General features: G+C 37.5%; 1 protein-coding gene across 1 annotated transcript; it reads right to left on the minus strand.

The window, feature by feature from the left end:
- Nucleotides 1-10156: 10156 nt before the first annotated feature.
- OSTC (oligosaccharyltransferase complex non-catalytic subunit) lies at nt 10157-22716 on the minus strand. The gene is made up of 4 exons (XM_004476185.3): nt 22494-22716; nt 18731-18824; nt 16944-17141; nt 10157-10746 (listed from the first exon to the last, which is right to left on the minus strand). Exons 1-4 carry the CDS (start codon nt 22630-22632, stop codon nt 10728-10730), a joined length of 450 nt encoding a protein of 149 aa, XP_004476242.1. The 5' UTR covers nt 22633-22716; the 3' UTR covers nt 10157-10727.
- Between the last annotated feature and the right edge of the window lie 482 nt (nt 22717-23198).

Below are 23198 nucleotides of genomic sequence, written 5' to 3' on the forward strand. Positions count from 1 at the left end.
TCATGAAATCTTTAAATCAACTTAGGCAGACTTGACATCTTCACAATGTTTAGTTTTCTGATCTGTGAACACAGAATGTCTTTCCTTTTGTCTAGGTCTTCTTTGATTTTTTTAGCAGTGTTTTGTAATTTTATGAATACAGATCCTTTATATTCCTGCTAAATTAATTCCTAGATATTTGAGTCTTTTTGTTGCTATTGTAAATGGAATGTTTTTCTTGATTTTATCCTCAGCTTGCTCATTACTAATATTTATTTATTTATTTAAAAATTTATTGTATTTATTTATTCCTGCCCCCTCATTAATTGCAGTTGCTCTCTGCTTTCTGTGTTGATTTGCTGTGTGCTCTCTGTGTCTGCTTGTCTTCTCTTTAGGTGGCACCAGGAAATGAACCTGGGGCCTCCCATGTGGAAGAGAGGTGCTCAGTCACCTGAGCCATCTCAGTTCCCTCTCATTGTCTTTCCTCTTTATGTCTCTTTTGTTGTGTCAACTTGTTACATCAGCTCACCATACCTGCCTATCATGCCAGCTTGCCTTCTCCAGGCACAGGGGACCACCGATCCTGGGACCCAATCCCAGGACCTCCCATGTGTTAGGCAGAAGCCCAATCACTTGAGCCACATCTGCTTCCCTCATTACTAATATTTAGAAACTCTATTGATTTTGCATGTTCATCTTGTGTCCTGCCACTTTGCTGAACTCTTTTATTAGCTCAAGTAGCTTTGTTGTAGATAGTTTGGGATTTTCTAACTATAGGATTATGTCATCTACAAACAGTGAGCATTTTACTTCCTCTTGTCCAATTTGCATGCCGTTTATTTCTTTTTCTTACATAATTGCTCTAGCTAGAAGTTCTAGCACAATGTTGAATTACAGTGGTGTTGTGAACATCTTTGTCTTGTTTCTGAGTTTGGAGAGAAAGCTTTCAAATTCTCCCTGTTGAGTGCAATGTTGGTTGTGGGATTTCATATATGCCCTTTCTTATATTGAGGAAATTTCCTTCCATCCCTATCTCTTAAAGCATTTTTATCAAGAAAGGATGCTGGATTACGTCAAATACCTTTTCTGCATCAATTTAGATGATCATGTGGTTTCTTCCCTTCGGTTTGTTAATGTGGTGTACTATGTTAATTGATTTTCTTATAATAAACCACCCTTGCATATCAGGAATAAAACCCATTGATCATTATGTATAGTTGATTTTATATGCTATTGGATTCTATTTGTTAGTATTTTGTTGAGAATTTTTGCATTTATGTTCATTAGAGAGATTAGTCTATAATTTTCTTTTCTTATAGTATCTTTATCTGACTTTGGTATAGGATTATGTTGACTTCATGACATGTGTTGGGTAATATTCCCACCTTTTCAATTTTTATTGGAAGAGTTTAAACAAGACTGGTGTTTGTGTGTGTGTGTAGGAAGTACTGGGAATTGAACATTCACACATGGGAAGCAAGCACTCAACCATTGAGCTACACCCTTTCCCACAGAATTGGTATTGATTTTTCTCAAAATGTTTGGTAGAATTCACCTATGAAGCTGTGATGGTTAGGTTATTGTGTCAATTCGGCCAGGTAATTGAGCCCAGTTGTTTGGTCAAGCAAGCACTGGGCTAACTGTAATACAAGGGCATTTATGGACTTTAGTCACCGCTGACTTTACTGCAGTGGTAAATCAGAAGCAGCTGATCATAATTACATCAATCAGGGAGATTGTCATTAGCAATCAGTTGAATGCGAACCCAATCAGTTGGATGCCTTAAAAGGGGAAGTGATTCCAGCATTGAGAGAGAATTTCCCAGCTCATCTTTGGACAGCCAACATCTCCCAGAACTTGTCAAGAACCTTCATCGGACTTTCATTGCAGCCCCTGGTTGTGGCCTGCCTGCGGAACCTGGACTTGTGCATCCCCACGGCTGCATGAGAGACTTTTATAGAACCACATACTATTGACAGATATCTCTTGTGGATTCTGTTTCCCTAGGGAACCTGACTAATACAAAGCCATCTGGTCCTGGACTGTTTTTTTTGTTGGAAGATTTTTAATGACTGATTCAATCTCTTTAAGTGTGATTGGTCTGTATTTCCTATAGAGTCAAAGTAGGTTGTTGTGCATTTCTAGGAATCTGTCCATTTCGTCTAGGTTGTGTAATTTGTTGGCATATAGTTTCTCATAGTATCTTCTTGTGGTCCTTTTTATTTCTGTGAGGTCAGTCATAATGTTTCCCCTTTCATTCCTGATTTTATTTATTTGCATCTTCTCTCTTCTTTTCTTTGTTAGTCTTGCTAAAGGTTTGTTGATTTTCTCAAAGTACCAGCTTTGGTTTTGTTGATTTTCTTTTTTATTATTATTATTGTTTTTGTTCTCAATTTCATTTATTTCTGTTCTAATCTTTATTATTTCTTTCTTTCTGTTTACTTTGGAATTGGTTTGCTGTTCTTTTTCTGGTTTCTCCAGTTGTTTAGTTAGATCTGTGATTTTCAGCTCTTCCTGCTTTTTTAATATAAACATTTAGGGCTACAAATTTCCCTCTCGGCACTGTTGTCATAGAATCCCATAAATTTTCAAAAGTTGCATTCCCATTTTTATTTGTCTCAGCACACCTACTAATTTCTCTTGCAATTTCTTCTTTGACCCACTGATCATTTAAGATTGTGTTGTTTAGCCCCCATATATTTGCAAATTTTCCCCTTTCCTGCCTATTACTGATTTTCAGCTTCATTCCATTATGATCAGAGAAGGTTTATATAATTTCAATCTTCTTGAATTTATTGAGAGCTGCGTTGTGGCCCAACATGTGATCTATCCTGGAGAAAAATCCATGAGCACATGAGAAGAATGTATATCCTGTTGGTTTGGGGTGCAATGTTCTGTAGATATCTGTGATATCTAACTCATTTATTGTTCAAGTTCTCTGTCTCCTTGTTGATTATCTGTCTAGTTGTTCTATCTATTGATGTGAGTGGCATGTTGAAATCTCCAACTATTATTGTATAGATGTCCATTTCTATTTTCAATTTTGCCAGAATGTGCTTCATATATTTTGGGGTACCCTGGTCATGTGCATAGATATTCATGACTGTTATTCCTTCCTGGTGAACTGTGACTTCATTAATACATAATGGCCTTCTGCATCTCTTATCACTTTTTGCATTTAAAGTATTTTGGGGAGTAGAGGTAGCTCAAGTGGGCCTTGGTTCAATCCCCATTACCTCCTAAAAAAATCTGTTTTGTGTGATTCCAGTATAGCTATTACTGCTCTTTTATTGTTACTATTTGCATGAAATATCTCTTAGCAACCTTTCACTTTCAGTCTATTTGCATCCTTGGGTCTAAGGTAAGTCTCCTGCAGATAGCATATGAATGGCTCATGTCTTCTTATCCATTCTGGCAGCATATGTCTTTTTTTAAATGATATCTCTTTTTTATGTATGTATTTATTTATTTATTTTTCCCCACCCCCTCACTGTTCGTATGTGTTGTGTCTGTTTGCTGCGTGCTGGTCTTTTCTCTTTAGTTAGCACCATGACAGAACCTGGGACTTCCCATTTGGGAGGGAGGCACCTGAGCCACCTCCACTCCCTGCTTTGTTGCATCTCTCATTGTGTTTCCTCATTGTGTCTCTTAGTTGCATCATTTCACTACATCATCTTGTTGCATCAGCTCGCTGCACCAGCCTGTCTTATTTAGGATGCACTAGGAACCTAACCTGTACCTCCCATGTGGTAGGCAGGAGCTCAGTTGCCTGAGCCACATCTGTTCAGTACCTGCGTGCTACCACTGTTCTTTGACCCTTGGTTTAATTTGTTCTAAATATTTAGGATTGCACTTGTTAAACTGCTCAAACTGGGACTAGGGGTGCAGGCCAGTTTCCAAGGGCCTTTGAGAAAGGGGCAGTAAAGGCACCCAATTTCCTCTTTTATTTAATTTTTTTCTTTTTTGTGGACTTTTCTGGTCTAGCCAGTCGATGGCTCTCTTGGGCAGACCTCTCAGCTCAGACCCTCAGGTGGGTAGGCGGTGCAGGAGCAATGTCCTCAGGGCTGGCCTCTGGTCACAAACAAACATTCTCAGATGCTGTTTTCACCCTTGGCCAGCCACACCTTCCCTCCCTCTGCTTCCTCTGCAACCAGTCTAGGGCAGTAAGAAGGGTGTTTGAGCAGGCAAGTTATCATTAGTTCCCTCTAGGTTTTCAATGCAAACAATGTCACAGCCCCACCAGGCCTGGAAGTGTGGGACTCCAATGCAGCAGACCGAGTTCTCTGGCAAAAATCTGAATTTCCTGAAGGCTGTGTCCCTCGCTCTCCTCTTTCTTGAGGAAGAGGCCCCCTTTCGGCTTCAGTCTGCAGCCACTGCAGTGCACAGCTACTGCCATCCACAGACTGCTATTTGCTCTGTAGGTGGGGGAAGGCGGTCCCTGCCGCTTTGGCAGCTCTACTCATGGGATTTCCCAGCCAGCTCAGACTCCTTTCCTTCACCCCTCTGTCTTCTGTGTGGTGTCTCACCTTCCTCTGGTGTTCTGAGCCCCAGAGTAGCCCTCCAGACAGTCTCAACCTGACCTCTAGCTATTTCTTCTGGAAGAGAAGTGATTCTTTTGCCTCTCTAATCTTCCATCTTCCTCGAAGTCTTTTAGCCGCTTTTTAATGCACACATTTGCCTTTTTTCCTTTGATGAATTTTGAATCACAACCAATTTTTATTGTCTCTAAATGTCTAATTAAACATATAGTGAACAGTTTCCTATTTCATTAAATATTCTTCCATAATTAAAGGGTTTATATTTGATTCAATATGCCATAATTTATTTACTTAATCCCATATCACACTTCATTTAGTATGTTTCATCTTTGCTATTATAAAAACACTACTATTAACACCCTTAACATACATCTTTATGCAAATCTTATTCATATGCATACTTAGAGATAATTCCTAGAAGCTGAGGTTATGTTTATTGTCTCACTAGCTGCCAGAGTAGACAAAGCCTCATACAAAAGTGCTCCTGGGGGCTCTAGGGACGTCTAGACACCAGAGGCAAGGCACAGCCTCATGAACTCAGCAGCCCGCGGTGGGCCACATTTGGTGAACAGGTGGAACACAGGACATTTTTAGGGCAGTGAAATTGTTCTGTATGATACTGCAGGGAAGGACATATGACATTATACATTTGTCAAAGTCTATAACATCTTGTACAGCTTCAATATTGATTCATTGATTGTAACAAATTTACCACACTAATATAAGATGTTAATAAGAGCAGAAACTATGCATTTGGCGGGGGGAGGCTATATGGGAATTCTCTATAATTTTGCTGTAATTTTTCTGTAAATCTAAAACTTTTTAAAAAGTTTATTTAAAAAAATTTATGTAAAAAATTTTTTAAATGCTACTATAAATACCCTTGACATACATCTTTATGGATACCTTACGCATATGCATATTTAGGGATAATTCTTAGACATGAAAATTGGTAAGATGAAAGATATAAATGTTTTCAAGTTTTTTTAATACATTGTCACATTCTCTCTAAAGAGATTATGCCAATTAGTATTCAGTGTATGTTTTAGTTTGCCAAAGGGTTGTTGATGCAAAGTACCAGAAATGTGTTGGCTTTCATAAAGGGTTTTTACTTGGGGTAAAAGCTTACAGTTCCATGGCTGTGAAAAGTCCAAAATGAGGCACTATCAGAGATGCTTTCTCACCAGGTCAGCTGCCACATGGTGAAGATGGCAGCTGATCACTGCTGAGGTCTCTCCTTTCTGCAGCTGTAGGCAAACCTGGCATGGGGCTTGTCTCTTACCAGGCCCTCTCTCTGTCTCTGGTCTCAGTTCCTTGAACCTCTTAGGGGCTTCCTTCCTTGCACCTCAGCTGTGGGTGAAACTTTTCTCACAGCCCAGGATCAAATTTGGCAGCTTCTTTTTCCTGTCTGTCTGAGTTTCTGTGTTTCTATTTACATCAGACCCAGCATAGGGGTGGAGACTCAACCTAATTCACGCCTCACTGTTGTAGTCCTATCAAAAGCCCTAAAGCCATCTTATCAAGTAACCTAATTCAAGGCCTCTCAACAGAGTTTAATGCAATCAAAGGGTATTATACCTAGAGGAATAGATTAGTGTACTAACACTTTATTTCCCTTTTGGGGATTCATAATGATGTGGGCTATGGGTGGGAGGCTGTTCATTCTTTCATAGAGATCCTGAGCTGTATGTATCCTGAGCTGTGCATGTGGGACAGTGAGAAGCTGCAGCCCTGCCCTTGGTGACCATGTCCCGGGAAAAAATTTAGCAATGCAAACTCTATATACATGCCGGTCAGCCCAGAGAGATTCTGATAGCAGTGATGCCAAAGCTTAAATAAAATTGGGCTTGGCCTCGAAGGGGAAATATAGTCTGTGCATGAATTCAAAATTATCTGTGTCCAAGTGTGCCTAGAAATCCAATTGAGTAATATAGGCCCTTTAGACTTTGCATGTTCAGAAAGGATGTGTATTCAAGGTTGTATCCAGACAGAATGTGGGTGATATGTTAATTCAAAACCTATCTGGTACTCAGACAAACAACGAAGGAAGAAAGTCGTTTTCTTTGATAAAAGCACCATTTGACTCTCCACCCTATATAAAAGGAACTTGAGAATCTTGTTCTACTCTCCAGTTTTGAACAGAAGGCTCCTGAGTCTGGCCGGCAATAAATAAATCTTTGTCAGTCCCAAAATTATTCCTGAGTCCTGGACTTTCTATTTGCAAATAATTGAACATCTCTCAACTTCTACAATAAAATAATTTCAAACTACCGGTGTATGATTACACAGTGGATATTTTTTCATGTGTTATAGACAGTTCTTTTTCTTTTAGGAAATTACTTGGTTGTCTTTTGTGCATACCAATATGGTATTTCATTTTTAGAAAGCTCTAATAGTTTCAAATACCCTCCTTACATTGTGTAAAAATGTATCTTCCTTAGTTTTTTTTCTGGAATGACAACAGAGTGAACTGCAGGACAGCTTTTTTGATACTTTAAGACAGTTCATTATTCATCTTTTACTATTCAACACTTTTTCTTGCTCAGATTCAGCATTCCCAGTTTATTCAATACTTACAAAGCTGACCTGGTTTCCTGAATACTTTTACCATTCTAGTCACCCTTTTCCTTTGACAGGCATAGTTTAGAACAGGGATTGGCAAAACTATAGCCGATAGCATTTTTTTTTTTTTTTGGCATGGCCCTCAAGCCAACTTTCAAGTTTACGTTTTAAAAAAATCAATTGGAGAACACTTCATGACACTTAAAAATTATATGAAATTCACATTTCAGTATCCATTAATAAGGTTTTATTGGAACACAGTCATGCTCATTCATTCTTGTATTGTCTATAGCTGCTTTTGCACTATAATGGCAGAGTAGATGTGACAGAGACTGGCCCACAACCCATAAAATATTATCTGGTCCCTGGTCTGAAGGTTCTCAAAATGTGGACTCAGGACTAGCAGCATCAGTGTTACCTGGGAACTTGTTAGAAATGCAAATTCTCAGACTTCATCCCAGACCTACAGAATCAGAAACTCTAGGAGTAGGCCCAAGCAATCTGTGTTTTAACAAACCCTCCAGAGTATTCTGAGAAATATTAAAGTTTGAGAACAGTAGTTCTGTCCAATAGAAATATAATGTAAACCACATATAGTAGCTGTATTTTAAAAAGTAAAAAGAATCAGGTAAAATTATACTTTTAATATTTTAATTAACCTGATATATAGAAAAATACCATCTTTTCAACATGTAATCAATATAAAACTATTCAGATATATTATTTTTTGTACTGTTATCTTCAAAATCCAAATCTATTTTACACTTACAGGTCCTCTCAGTTCAAACTAGCTGCATATCAAATACGCAATAGCCACTTGTTCTGAGTGGCTACCATATTGAAGAGTGTACATAGGTCTACAGCATAAAGTTTTTTTGGTTTTGGGGGCTTTTTTTTTTAGGAGGTACCAGGGAATGAACCCTGGACCTCTTACATGGGAAGCTAGAGTTCAACACATGAGCTACATCATTCCCCCATACTTAGTCTTTGGGATGGTAAGTATTGTAATACTTCAAACTTACCTAATTCCAATTATTGGAGCAATGGTATTAAAAATACATCTAGTTCAGTTAACCAAACACATGGCATGGTATAAGAAAACATTTCAGCAAATTTACAAGTGTTATAAAAAATAAAACCAAAAATATGACCAAAAGCCAGTAATAGTTTTCCTTGGTACATATTAATCCTTCTACTATTAAGCCCTTCAACTACAAGTTAGCAACCACACCTTACTTTCTAACATATTTTCCAAATCAAAATAAGAAAACTACCAGTAAATACCTGGAACAAACTGGTCAAACAGTTCTTCCCATGGGATTTTTGGATTTGGAATCAGTGATGGACTCAAGGATATTTCCTCTAGAGAGTAATGACCAAGATAGGTTGGCAGCCATGATTCCCACACTGTGAACATGATTCCCACCATAACAGAAGTGACTGGTCTTACAAAAAAACATGAAGCAGACCCATAGAGTGTGTCAAAAATGAACGAGGGTCCTTACAGAGTCAATTCCTAAAGTCTGGATCCTTCTAATAACCAGCAGCAATCCTATTTGTGTAAGTTCATGAGACACTCCAGTATCCTAATAAATTACCCTCTTTGCTTTACACTAGCATGAGTTTCTCTCATATGCAACTGAGTCTTAATACATAGTAATACATAAAACAAGGAAAAATGAGTAAGAGAGATTTTGACAAAAATGTGTTAGTGCTTGAAACTTCTAAGCAGTTAGTAACTGATAGTTCCAACAAATTAAAAGCTTCCCCCATCCCAAGTCTGGGTCCAACTGCTCTTCCTATATGACCCTAAGACAAAGAAAATTTGTCTTTTGTTTTGTTTTGTTTTTAATAATCACTGGATTATAAACTTTACTTGGATAAGGCTGAATATTTTTTGCTCACTGATATAATCCATCATCTGGCACATGTCATTCTCAAATAAATAAATATATCATTCTTATAGTTTGTTGGAAGAATGCTTTTCAGTACCAAAAAACAGCAGCATGTAATGGAATCAATTGGTCTGGTATATGGAAGACTTGAGTTCCAATTCAAGCTCTATAGCAAGTGACCTGTTCACTCACTATCAAAATGGTCTTTTTCTTCCAGCTTTACACTTCAGGATTTACTGAGTATGTAAGTTACTCCACACTTCCCAGTTCAAATAAACAATAACAGTACAATCTCCTATAAACCAGATATATAAAGTTCCCTCTCATTTTAAATTTAAAAAGAAACCAAGTGTTTTCTTTATAAGCCTGTGACAAAAGAGATGTGCTACTTACATCCTTTCAAGAAAGGACTTGCTGTCCAGGTGCAAGAGTGTGACTAGCAGCTAGCATCGCTAAGCTGAGGGGTTCACCTCAGCTTTCTAGCTAGTCACTTTTATTTTGGGGGTTGCATTTATTAGTATTTGACATTTTACATTTTCTGTCCATTGGTTATCTGATTTCCACTAAGAACATACAGTCCATGAGGATGGAGATGGCATGTCTTATGCGCCACTACATCCTCAGTAACTGTTAAATTGTACTTGGCATATAACAGGAACTCAATATTTTTTGAAATCTTTTTACCTGAAAAACTACATTTAGATCAGCCTTGGAATTAGAAAAGAAATTCATCTGAGAGGAAATTATTCCGTAAACTTAAAAGATTTTAGGGTAAGAACTGAATTGAACCTTTAAAGAAGCAAAGCTCCTGGCATCAGGGATAACTGGAAGGACTACCTAGAAAAAATTAGTGAAGAAAGACCATACTAGTCTTGAACTGTTTTTATATATGCTCAAAATTGTGTCAATTGAACACGAATGCCTATAGGGAACTAACTTTCATCTAACACCATCACTTTCACAACAACTCTGAGATCTTCAAATTCAACCTATGCTTGAATCTGGGAGGGGTATGCAGTTTTTACCTTACAAAGGTATCATTCCAACTACATTTTTGAGACTCTGAGATACTAATGGTAGCTAAAGAAAGATACAAGATGGGACAGAATGATTATAGTCAGAAAGGTTAGTACTCAATTATCAGTCACTTAAGAAACAAATATAAAATATAAAACAAACAAATTAATTAGAAAAATTATTTATTTCTGCTCCTTTCATATATCTTATTGTTCAGGAAACAATTTTACATACGTATCTGAAATAACATACTATCACACATTCTGTTTAAAGGCAAAGCACCATAGGTAAAGCTGATCAACTGTCCAGCATTCTCAAGTTAAAGGATCTCGCTTCCGGATTTTACATTAATTTCCAAAAATCAGAAATTCCATCTCTAAAAACTGCTAAGGGAGTTGTAAAAAAAAAAAAAATCACTTTATTCAATATTACAGTTGTATAAATGGAGTATATTTCCTTCTGGAAATGAAAAACTAAGAAGAAAATGTGACATAGCATCATTGGTATGCCAGCATAGGTCAGAAGGAAAAAACACTGTGATAAGATTGTCTCTCCGGTATTACCAAGAAGAAATTCTAGTCCAAGCTTTAATAAGCTTCCTATGTTTCACAAGATGTCTCTTCCTCTGCTGCTTTTCATCCTTTTCCACATTTCATATTAAAGGATTGGTACAGCCTTTAAAACTTCATTAACAGGAGCAAATCCAGTATCCATTGATTTCTTCTCAAAAGGCACTCTAACCCATCAGATAGCCTCTGTAAAGATAAAATTTATAAAAGGAAGTAGCATTTCAAAGTGAACAAATAATTTCAGAATGAATCAAATGACAATTCAAAAATATTGTGATTCCTTATTATGGTTCTTATTTCATGTCTTACCCCCATCTCAAATAAAGAAATTATGGGGCCTGAGTTCCATTATTCTTCCCCCTCAAAGTATAACAAAGTTACAAACCCCTAAGGTAACAACATAAAATGAGAAAAAGTTATGTAAAAGTTAAAAAGTTAAGACTATTTCCTCTGGACTCACTATTACTGCAAAAACCACAAACCTATTTACAGAAAGAAACTAGCTTGAATTTCTAAAAACCATAATACTGCCAGAAAAGGTGGGATAATCTGGAACTATTTACACTTGTGAGGTGAGCCACTGAGTCAAGAAACAGTCTGCAGAGTAGCATCTGACCCTGCACTGCTATTCTTTCAGGAAATGTCAAAATAACTGTCAGGAGCTCTAGCCTGACACTGCCTGGCACAGAACAGACACTCAAAAATGTGATTTTTCTCCCTTCTAGCTTCTGGATCATTTGACTTCCTATCCAGCCTAAATCTGTGCAGCCCATGCAATTTCCCCAGAACCGACATCCTTTACCTTTTGCTGTTTCAACATGGCCAATCCACACTCTAAATACAGAGAACTTTCATCTAACATAATCATCTTTATGACAGCTCAGATACAGATATTCAGCTTTTGCTTGAATGTTTTCCAGGATAGGGACTTGCTACCTCCCAAAGCATCCTGCCAACTGCTTTTCATTTTATGGAAATTCCTGAGATCCTTATAGATTCATGAGCCATTGGGAGAAATAGAGATCCCTTGTACACTGATTCCAGGTTACCCCAATGTTAACATTTTGCAGAACTATATAATATAACATCACAACTTGGTTGTTAATGTTGATACAATCCACACATCTTACTTAGACTGCTTATACTTACTTGTGGATGTGTGAAGTTCTTTACAATTTATTGCCAGTATAGGATTATGTGTCCCCTACTCTAGACACACAAAGTCAAGCTATTGAACAGTTCCATCTCTACAAGGTTCTTTCATGTTGCCCTTCTATGACCACACTCACCTCCCTCCTGCCCTTGCTAACCACTCTTTAACATTCTAGTCTAAAGGATGAGATCATCAGTATCCTAACATATCCTGTAATCTGCAAGGAAACTGAAATTAATGTATAAATTAAACCCAAAACTTTTCATACTCTCTACAAAATAATTAAATAAAAAATCTCTTCGGATATACCAAACATTTGCTACTATAATGCTGGATACTTGACAAAAAGGGTACTTAAAAGACCTAAGTCTCACAGGCTAATAACTGCACCATGCAGTGGAAGTTACTTAACAGCTAGCTTACATTATGAAACAAAGGCACTGAGGACCCTTTAGGGATAGCTAGCATGGTTTCCTCTCATCGGCATATGTCGAGCATTTGGGACAGCTTTGTCTTTATATCACTATGTGATGGTATTCTTTCTTGTAACAAGTGTGTGGCCTGTGTTGATGTACTATAAATCCATAGATTATTGTCAACCTATATTTAGACAGAAAGAAATACTTAAATGGACATCTTTTTGTTTCAAAGTTGCCAAACAAATATATACTGCCAGCTTAAGAAAAATACAGGAACAGTTAAGAAGTGTTGTAATGCTATAAAGATACTTTCTTGGAAGAAAGAAATGAGAAGCAAATAAAGCAATATACTTCTTGGTAGAGAATAAAATTAAGCTTTTTGAAACATATCTACTATGGTTTCTCTTAGAATCATTTAGCCCTCTCTCACAGTTCAGAAACTTTCCTGATCTTTATTATATTCATGCCTTTGAGAATTTTCAACAATTATAGACATATAAGGTCAAAGTAAATCAAGAACTCAAAACAACAAGTAGGGATAGCAGAAGCCACCATGAAGGATCTTCCATTTAACTTTAAGGCATTCATCCTTTTGACAATCATCAGCCTTCTGTGTGTAAGGCAGACACTGTGCTAGGATAACACTAATACAGACATTTCTCAAAATACTGTGATATACACTATTGCATTCAATCCTTGCAACAATCCTAAAAAGGTGGGTGAATAAAGATTATTCCCATTTTACCGCTAAAGAATGTGAAACTGGGGGGACAGTATGTAGTTTGCTCAATGTCATGGGTGAGAAAGCAACAGCACTGGCACTGAAACACAAGACTCCTCATTCCTGGTGCACTACCTTCTCTGATGGTCCTAGAAACAAAAATCTCACTTTCTTCTTTTAGAAACAGTAACGGTTTTTTTAAAATTTTGAAATGGTAGCCAGAATCCAACTTGAAACAAAGAACTCTTATGGTTTTGTTTTATCTTCTTAATATAAACACAAACTGACATTGATATTATGTTTGAAAGCTCATTTAATCTTGACAATAAGTATCTGAAGTATATCTTTAACTTCATTTAACAAATATGGGATTGAGTCCAAGAGAGTCTTTGGCAATTAGCAGCCAATCCAAAATTGAATTCCGAATTCTTCACTCATTCTACTACACACTGTACTCAGCAAACTACACCTTTTTTTTTTTTTCTTTTAGAATTACCTCTCTCATTTGCTAAAAATGAACCCTGTATACTAGACTGGTTACTGAAACAACCCAACTTTTTCAGAGGCCAGACTCTCTACAACCTTAATTTTCCAGAATATAGCTCCAAACACAGAAGCAAATGAGGACTCTCAAACACCTCATTTGCCAGGCCATTAAGGTCTTCTTCAGCCAGGACTGATTTAAAATGTAACAATAACCAAGCTATGTTTCCTCAAATCACAGAAGAACCAGCAAACTGAAAAAAAAAGGGGGCGGGGGTGGGGCAGAAAGGATGAAATTAGAATAGGTAGACACTGAAAAAAATGACAAACGACAGGTTTACACTGAGGAAATAAACCAAAAAACTGAAAAGTAGTACTACGTACTAAAACGTAAAATGATCTTGAATCAAAAAGGTGAAATTATGCTTACTGTTCATAGCGCCGATCAAATAATTGGTATTAAAAAAAATAAATATTTGCTATACAAATGTAAGTGTTAAGGTGGGAATAAAACACTTCAGAAAGAAGTTTATGAAAAATGAATAAAATAAAGTTTTTTGTGCCTGCAAAGTTAAATTTCAATTATATGGAAGAATCACCTATAGACATGATCTTATTCACCATATAATGTTAAGTATTACTAGATTCTTATTTTTCACTTTTTATTCTGTTCCCCTCTCCCTGAAACATCTTTCCTGAACTGACACCAAGATCTTAGGGTTTACTTGTGGGATTCTCAGTTTTTCTCATCAGGCTTAATAAACACTATTTGACAGGCTAAACTGGCAATTTTTGTCAGTCTTGAGTAAAGCTGGTCCTTTGTCCCCAGTTACATAACGCTATCTATTTAGACTAATTTTATATGGCTTTACAACAACCTTCCCTAAATGTAGGACCACATCCATCTATTCCCAGCCAAACACTGCAGGCCACTTTTTATTTTTATTATTTTAATTTTTAAGATTCTGCTTTAGGTCAAAACTGCCCTAATAGTGGAGGAGGCTAAAGACAGTATAACAACCATTCATTATTTTTAAGAAGGACCAGGTGCCAACTTATATGAAAGTCTTCTGTGCCATGTCCAAACACTGATTTTTTTTTTAATTTAAAGATTACACAAACACAATTTCACATACATTATCTTATGAAGTATATTACAAAATTTTTTCTTTTCAAACTGAAAATTGCTCCTCTGTAACTCTGCTTAAAAAATTAAGCACTAAAATTGTTCACTTTAAATATACTGCATGTAGGCAAATAATAAATCATTCATTTTATTAGCATCCATATTTCTTCAAAAGACAACACATCAGATTAAATGTTTTAATTAGTAAAATTTTACCAGTAAGGGAGACAAGATCAGGTCTTTATGAAAGCATATACAGAACCAGTAGTACTGTTTCAGTGCTACTGTTTTCTCCATTCTAAAATCACATCTTGCTAAAGGTGATGTAAGACTCTGTGAAAAAGAATTAGATCCCGGAGTTATCATAGTGCATCTTATAGCACAGTTATCCTTTACTCCAGATGCTAGTAACTGGTTACTGGTATTTTTTAATGTCTTTTTTCCCACATCATAGAGTATGGTATCATAGACAATGTGTGTGAAAGAAGACACATTCCTTCCTTGCTGAAGGTACTAACTACAACCCTACTGTGGGCAATGTGTAGCCCAAAGACCTGGCTCATCATTGTCTTCAGGGATGCAAATATTCCTACAAAGGCAATACTGTTGCTTCCCTTTACTATCTAAAACTGTCATTGTTTCTCCCGACTCTACATCCCAGGTACCAGGCATTCAGAGTTGTAAATGAGAAATCATACCAAAGAAGGAACCAAAAATTTCTTCATCTTACAAACTCAAATTCTAGATTTAGCTGCATGACAAGTTATAAAAAGTAGTAATGCAGATAACTGTTCTGCCTTGATTACAAAACATAATCTGCAATCACCTTTAATTATATCTTAATATATTCCTGAAACTGTATTTCCCTTCCCCCAAGCCGGATTTTTGTCAACAATCTTGGATACTGGCCTATAGAATGGGGATAGGAAGACAAACATTGGAATAAATAACTGGGAAAGACAGAGACAATCCAGACAATTAAAGATATCCCAAAGCTTTTTGGTAAGCAATAGAGATCACTGATCATCTTAAGCCAAAAGTGCCTGAGCGAAAGGATAAAACACCTCTCTTTTAATGTAATATACTCACATCCTCTGTAGGGTACCTAAAAGTTTAAGGTAGAATGACAGAATGGGAACTCTTCATAGAATGGTAACAAATCTGGTTCTATGAGCAAAGCTCACAACCTCTGTTTTGATATATGCCTCCAGGGTTCCTTTCTGTTTTGGCTATTTGCTTCTGTTTGGTTGTTAGTTTTTAATAGCCTTTTTATTCTAAGAGTCTCTTCTTTTCTTAATTTGCTACAGAACACTTCAATTTCTTCCATACCAGAATACCTCAGTCTATATTGACTTATTTTTAAAGGGGCAAGAAAAAAAGAGTACAAAGAGAGAAGGATGGGGTACCAAAGACTTCTTACAATTTGGTCAATGATTAAAACTGTTTTCCCTAGACAAAAATAAGAGCTGTTGGTAGAGGAATCTGAAGGGGTTATATCTCCACACAGATAGTCAGCTGACGAGGGACACTGTTCTCTTCCCATCCTGCCATAGCTAGGACAGAAGGTGGTTGTAAGGTAAGTGCTTCTGACTTTCTTAAGGAAGCCTGCCCATTTCATCCAGATATGTTACAGGCAACAGATGGGTTAAGCCAAAGGACAAGTGAACTTGTAAAATTCAAATACACTCCTGTATTCCCTTTTATGCTTTCTATAATAAAATAAGGAAATAACAATCTAAGAAATTAGTATAGTTGACACTTGAAGCTGAACGAAAAATGAACTGGGGAAGAGGAATGGGTAGTTAATGCTTAATTGCTATGGAATTTGTTTGGGGTGATGAAAAAATTTAAGCAATGGAAGATGGGGTTAGAGGCACAACTCTGTTTTTGTAATTAACACCACTGAATTATACATTTGAGCAGAGATGAAAAAGGAAATTTTAATTTGTAGAAAATTTACCACACACACACACAAACACAAATAAATTCAAAGAACTGTATAACACAAAGACTGAACCCTAATGTAAACAGTGGGATAAAGTTAATAGCATAATTATAATATTGTTTCATGAACTGTAGCAAAGATACCACATTCATGCAAAATGTTAATAACAGGGAAAATGTGTATGAGAGGGGGTTATATGGGGAAGCTGTACTTTCTGCTCGATGTTTCTGTAAATCTACACCTTGTTACACTGAAATAAAAAGTTTTAATTGTTGAGGATATAACAATTCTCTCCCACCTACGATACTAAGCTAAAATAAACGAATTTTCCCATGAACATGCATTGGTAACAATCAGGATGAAGACCTAGTTTTCAGTTTTGTTACTAAGTAGCTATAACCTTGCGCAAGTCACAAATTTTCCATCTGTTTACATGAGGGCTAAATTAAATGTGATTTTATGGTGTTCAATTAATCATTTTACCAATTTATAACACAAGTTAAGTTGCTGATTACATAAAATACTTAATAACTTACGGTAGTTTCATCCTCATGAATACTCTAGCCATGAAAAAACTCAATAGGACACAGACGAATCCAATGAATAGGAGAAGAAATCTATTAAGTTTTGGAATGTTTGGTGCATTGGATCGGTCCAAGATTATGAATCCTAAACCTCCCATTGTAAACAGGAAGCTGGATGCAAGTCCTTCCATAATATATTGTCCATTTACTCTGAAAAAGAAAGGAAAGACCTCAGCAAAAAAATAGATGAAAACTCCCAGAAAAATGTAAAATTTTTTCTTCAGATTGTAATTCTTATTTCTACTTAGAGCTAAAAAAATTTTTGCACTAACTTTTTATTCTTACTCTTACAACTATTTTATTACATTTCTGGATATCCATTCCTTCATTCATTCAACAAATAATTTATTAAGAGCCTATTATGTGTCAAGCACTATTCTAGTGCTAGGGATACAACAGAAAACAAGAGACAAAAATCTTTGTCCTTACGGAGCTTATATTTAGAAAGTCTTAAAACCTCAACTAACACATCTGTCTACATAAAATTAACACAAACTTTTAGCTAAAAATATGCCAACATTTGATGTACATGAACTTTTTACTCAGAACTTTAGTTTAGTTTTCAAAAAAATTATGCAACTTCAAATTTCTACTATCAAGTTCAAATTAATCTTGAATTGGTTAAAAATGTTTTTTGAGGTTTTATGGTAAAAATTACTAAGCATCTTTGTTTCAAAGGGAAATATTTTCAAATCAAGTGTTCTTTTGAAGGCTCTATGAACCCACAAGGACCATGAAGAGGCTTCCAGCAATCAGTAAATTTGTGTATATATATGTGTATCTGATTTTTCTAGGGATACAGAGTTTTAATTAAATTCTTAAGAGTTCATGGACTTTGAAAAGTTCATTTTTCTGTTAAATAGGTGATTTAACTATGCATATAGAGAGAAGGTATACGATACATTTTGGTTAATTGCTTTAACTGAAAATGTAATACATGTACCAAGTTCAAAATTCAAACAGCCCAAAAAAAGGACATTGGGAAAAATTTCCCTACCATCAAGACTCCTGTTATCTAGATACCCTCCCCAGAAAACAATGATAATCTTTTCAGGAGTATTCTACACACATAATATACTTAATGTAAAAATAAATGTAAATGAAAATACACAGTTACGTTTAGGTAAATATTTTTAGGTTACTAAAATCCAAGTGGATTTTAGTAGGCAATACTTGAGATAAGCACCGCTCAGGCGAACCAAACCACACTGGATTAGTGTTTCAGTGCTGAAATTGAACCCCCAAGTCTCAAAATTGTTGTTCTTATTTAACGGTATGGTTCAAGGGTCCACGAACTTTCTCTTAAATGGACAGACAGTAAAGACCTTAGGCTTGTGGGCCATATTGTTTGCAAAGTAACTACTCAATTCAGCTGCTATGGATTAAAAGCATATAGACACTAGATAGTATATAAACAAATAGCCTTGGCTTGCCCATTTTGTAACAACTTTACAAAAACAGGTACCCTGGTTTGCTGAACCCCAGAACAGACTATAAATATATTCTTAAATTGATATCCTTCTTTAAATACATGATTACATTAATTATTATGAAATACTTTATTTAAAAAATTAATATATTTCTACTCCTGTTCTTGCCATCTCCAAATCCAGTATTTTAAAACAGCTGTTGTCTAAATATAGATGGATCCCAGAGGTTTCATTATATTTTTAAACAAGCAGGCATGCCCCAGCAACATTCTTTCCCACCACCAAATCATTCAAAAAGGTATCTTTTACCTGTAGGCCAGAAAGGCTACTGGCCTCTGATGCCCATGTTCATCAGTCATAGAACCAACACTTGGAGGTTCAACAATAACATCATAAATTATTCCTGTAATGAAAACAATAGTATACATTAACTGGATTCCTAGTTTTAAAAATAAGAGTTTTCATTTCTCTATAGACACATTTGTGCTTAAATAAGACTACTTTGATTGAATCATTATAATCAAATGAGGCCCAACTCTCTCCCTAAGCTCCATTTTGATAAACCTTTCAGAAATTCATCTCAATGTGGTTTTTTTTATTTTGGGTTTTTTTTTTTAAGATTTTATTATTTATTTCTCCCCACCCCCTCATCGTTTGCACTTGCTCTTGTCTGTTTGTCTCCCTTATTTCTTTAGGAAACACTAGGAACCAAATTTGGGACCTCCAATGTGGGAGGGAAGTGTAATTGCTTGAGCCACCTCCGTTTCCTGCTTTGTTGTGTCTCTCATGTTATCTTGTTGTTGGACACAACCAATCCAAGGTCCACAGGATGGAGGAATAGAATATGGATTAGAGTGGACTTACTGATATTCTATTCATGAACTATTGTGATTAGTAATCGAAGAAAATGTGGCATTGGTGTGGAAAAAGTGGCCATGGTGGCTGCTGGGTGTGGAGAATGGGAGGAAGAGATGAGATGTGGAGGTGTTTTCGGGACTTGGAGTTGTCCTGGGTGATGCTGCAGGGACAATTACCAGACATTGTAGGTCCTCCCATGGCCCACTGGATGGAACGTGGGAGAGTGTGGGCTATGATGTGGATATTGACCATGAGGTGAAGCGATGCTCAGAGATGTATTCACCAAATGCAATGAATATGTCATGATGATGGAGGAGAATGTTGCTATGGGGGGAGTAGTGGGGTGAGGGGTATATGGGGACCTCATTTTTTTTTAATGTAATATTAAAAAAATGAATTAAAAAAATTTTTTAAAAATGTTATTTTGTTGCATCAGTTTGTCACGGCTGCCCATCATGCAGCTGTCTTCTTTAGGAGGCACTAAGAACCAAACCAGGGACCTCCATGTGGTAGGTGAGAACCCAACTGCTTGAGCCACGTCCGCTTCCCTCAATGTTTTAGAATGACTTGTAAAAATATTATCTCTAAAAGAGATATGCATTCCATAAATTCAAAAAGCATTCCATAAATTCAATAATAGTGCCAAAAACTCAAGAATGACTCAAAAAAAAAGGAGATTTAATATTTAAAGGCTATATTTTAGCTGAAGAAAATGTTGCCAAAAATGCATGGATTTGTTTCTATAAATTGAGAAGTAACTCAATTCTAGAAAAGAAATTTTCAAGCTTATATGTAAAATTAGGAGACATCTAAAAATCATACTATCAGTCAGACTGGCAACACCAAATATTCATGGCCAACAACTCAAATGGGCACTTATTGATCCATCAATGTTAGGACAATATTTTCATTCTCCAACTGTCAACATCTACTCTTTACCTTCTCCACCATTCTCAAATTTCTTTAGCCCAGCTCTTCTCAAGCATATAGTTCATCTTTGACTAGCAAAACAATAATGCATAGGAATTCCCTTATTTTCCTCCCACCAAATTTACAAATCCCTGGCACCTACATCCATCCTCACCTCCTTCCCTCCACCTACAATAAAGGAAAGTCCCTCCTCCTATCAATGTGGGATCCTTTCTATAGAAATCAAGATCCCATCCCTTCTTGCCTTCTCTGGGATTTCGTTTCTTTGACTGTATCTTCCCTCTCCTGTATTGTCAACCACTCCTTTGCTACTGGTCAACCCTAACTTGACTCCAATCCTCCTAGTTAATATCCTACTTCTATGCTTCTTTTTCCAAAGGGAATCAGGCTTCCTTCTTTGAAAGAATTAGGTAAACTTGCTGTCTCCCCCTCATCACTTACAGTTCAGTCTCCAACTCACTCCAATCTAGCTCCTGCCACCACAGACACTGCTCTTGCTAAGGTTTAACCAATGGCCTCCATTTTGCCAAATTTAGTGGACACTTTTCAGTTCTCATGCTAGGAGGCTTCCCAGCAGCAATCAATCTAGATGACTAAAGCCATATTCTTGAAAACATCCTCATTCATGACTTTTTTTAATTCTCCTTTCCATGTTTTGCTGCTTCCTCTCTAGCAGAATCTCCTCTTCTACTGTATCACTAAATGTTGGGAGTTCCTCAGAGCTTGATCCACTGTCTTACACTTCCTTCTTTACTATTCTCTCCCTAATTAACTCATCCACTCCCAGGGCTTTCAACTCTGTGCTAAGACTATCAATGTGCCAAGGCCTCTCATTTTCAGATTCTTCCCTCTTCAGTACCAACCATACTATACATACAACTATACTTTTATATCCAAGAAAAGGCAAAGATGGGGAAGCGGATATGGCTCAAGTGATGGGTCCCCCACCTACCATATGGGAGGACCCAGGTTCGATCCCCAGGGGCCTCCTGGTGAAAAAAAGAAGAGAAAACATGCCTGGATGGTGAGCCAGTGCCTGTACACCAAGCCAAGTGCCCACACTGTGAGCTGAGTGCCTGCGTGGCGACGCGAATGCCCACGCAGTGAGCCAGTGCCCGTGCAAGTGAGTCATGCAGCAAGATGATGACAAAACAAAAGAGAGAGAAAGGGGAGAGTCAAGGTGAAGCGCAGCAGAGACCAAGAACTGAGGTGGCACAATTGACAGGGAACCTCTACACATCAGAGGTTACCAGGATTGAATCCCAGTGAATCCTAGAGGAGAAAGACAAGAAGAGAAGATATTCGCAGGGCGAATGGACAGGTACAGCAAAAACAGCAGAGAGGGGGAGGAGGGAGGAAGAAGGACAGAGGGGAAGGGAGGGGGAGGGGGAGAGGAATAAAGGCAAAGATATAAAGAGCTAGTCTCTTAAAAGAATAACTATCTTCGCTGTTTCTAATCTGTACAGCTTTAACTTTAAATTTTCCAAATTAAGTACACCTCATCCCCCATTCTTGAGTAAATTTTGAACTGTGATTTGAAAGGATGGTGGCTTTAAAAAGATTGTAGTCAGACTGCCAACTCACCACTATGAAAAGCAACGCCCCTTTTCAACGTTGTATTTCAAAAAGACAGGGTAAGATGGTAATTCAGAAGCATTTAATAGTAATGCTATTTGCCTTATTCTTTAAATTCTCAACTCTGCTTTCTGAAACAAAGAACATTCTGCAAATCTCATCTATAATGTAAAATATTTATCAAAACCGTGGTTTCGGGAAATCTCGTGCATATTTACTGTCGATTGGGGCAAAAACCACCACCAGATCGTGGAGGATGAGCTAATAAGCCAAATGACTGTCAACTGTCTTCCAAGGTTCCAGGGACCTTAGAAAAACAGAAGTTAAAAGTCTCACACTCTTCTTTTCCATGGAAGCAGAGTGGGCCAAACTAGACTTTCCCAGAACAACTTATGGCAGGCAATTAAAAAAAAAGAAAATCTAGGCTTGAAAAGTATATTCGACTCGGATCCCTGGGAAAGGAGGAAAGGTAAAGCAATGAGAGAACACAAGTTCTCTAGAAATTCAGAACAGGGTCGTGAGGGAGGGCAAAGAAAGCCGTGGGTCTTCAAACTTGAGATCCCAGCACTTCCCGCCTCCCTCCGAAAAAAAATCGCGAGCACAGCGAAGCCTTCCCCGGGGCTGAGAGTCAGGGAGCAGAAGCGCCTCTCCGGGCGGGTCAGAACCTCCAAGCCTCAGCGCCGCCGGGGCCCCAGCCAGCGCGAGTTACCTCCGGTGATGAGGAAGTACGACACCACCACCAGAGCATACACAGTCATGGCCGACGGCATGTGCACCCAAGGCGGCTTCTTCAGCTTCAGGTTGGGACATTCGAGCACTAAGAATGGGACTCGGTACAAAGTCTCCATGTCGGTAGCGGCAGGAGCAGCTCTAGGGCTCCTGCCCCACACGCCGCCCGGAAACACCGCGGCCCTCCCTCTAGCCCACGCGTGCGCGAGGGAGGGAACGGCAGGTCCGCAAAGCTCAGAGTAGTTTAATGTATCCGTAGATGAAAAGAAAAGTACTACATAAAAGATAAATAAAAGAATTAAGTGTTATTTATTTTTTAGTGCTTTTAAGCTTAACTGGAAATAAGAATCTAAGTTTATTGCCAATGGAGAAAAAAACATTTATGTACCTTTCAAGACCTGCAGGGCTTCCGACGTGGCCCTGCTGGAGACGCCAAGGGAGCAGAATTTGTTCTAAACCCTGCCCACCCCCGACCGAGCGGATTTAGAAGCCGATTGGACACCGGGCGTTCTGGAAATTCCCAGAGCTGGAGGATGAATGGGTTTAGAAAACTCGGCCTTTTCTAGTAGCGGTTCTTTTCAAAATATTGAGAAAGTCCTGGATTGTTTAGCTTTTATTTCCCAACGTGGTGATGGTGGTGGTGGTGGTCGTCGTCGTCATGATGCTGATGACCATAGTAATAAAT

The sequence above is a fragment of the Dasypus novemcinctus genome, chromosome 1 (genome assembly GCF_030445035.2).
Source record: "Dasypus novemcinctus isolate mDasNov1 chromosome 1, mDasNov1.1.hap2, whole genome shotgun sequence".
Lineage (NCBI taxonomy): Eukaryota > Metazoa > Chordata > Mammalia > Cingulata > Dasypodidae > Dasypus > Dasypus novemcinctus.

Coding starts and splice junctions, on each gene's coding strand:
- OSTC (XM_004476185.3), bottom strand. CDS start 22,632: ATGGAGACTTTGTACCGAGTCCCATTCTTAGTGCTCGAATGTCCCAAC. Junction 18,825..22,493: donor GTACTTCCTCATCACCGGAG/GTAACTCGCGCT, acceptor TTTTCATTACAG/GAATAATTTATGATGTTATT. Junction 17,142..18,730: donor GTAGCCTTTCTGGCCTACAG/GTAAAAGATACC, acceptor TTTCTTTTTCAG/AGTAAATGGACAATATATTA.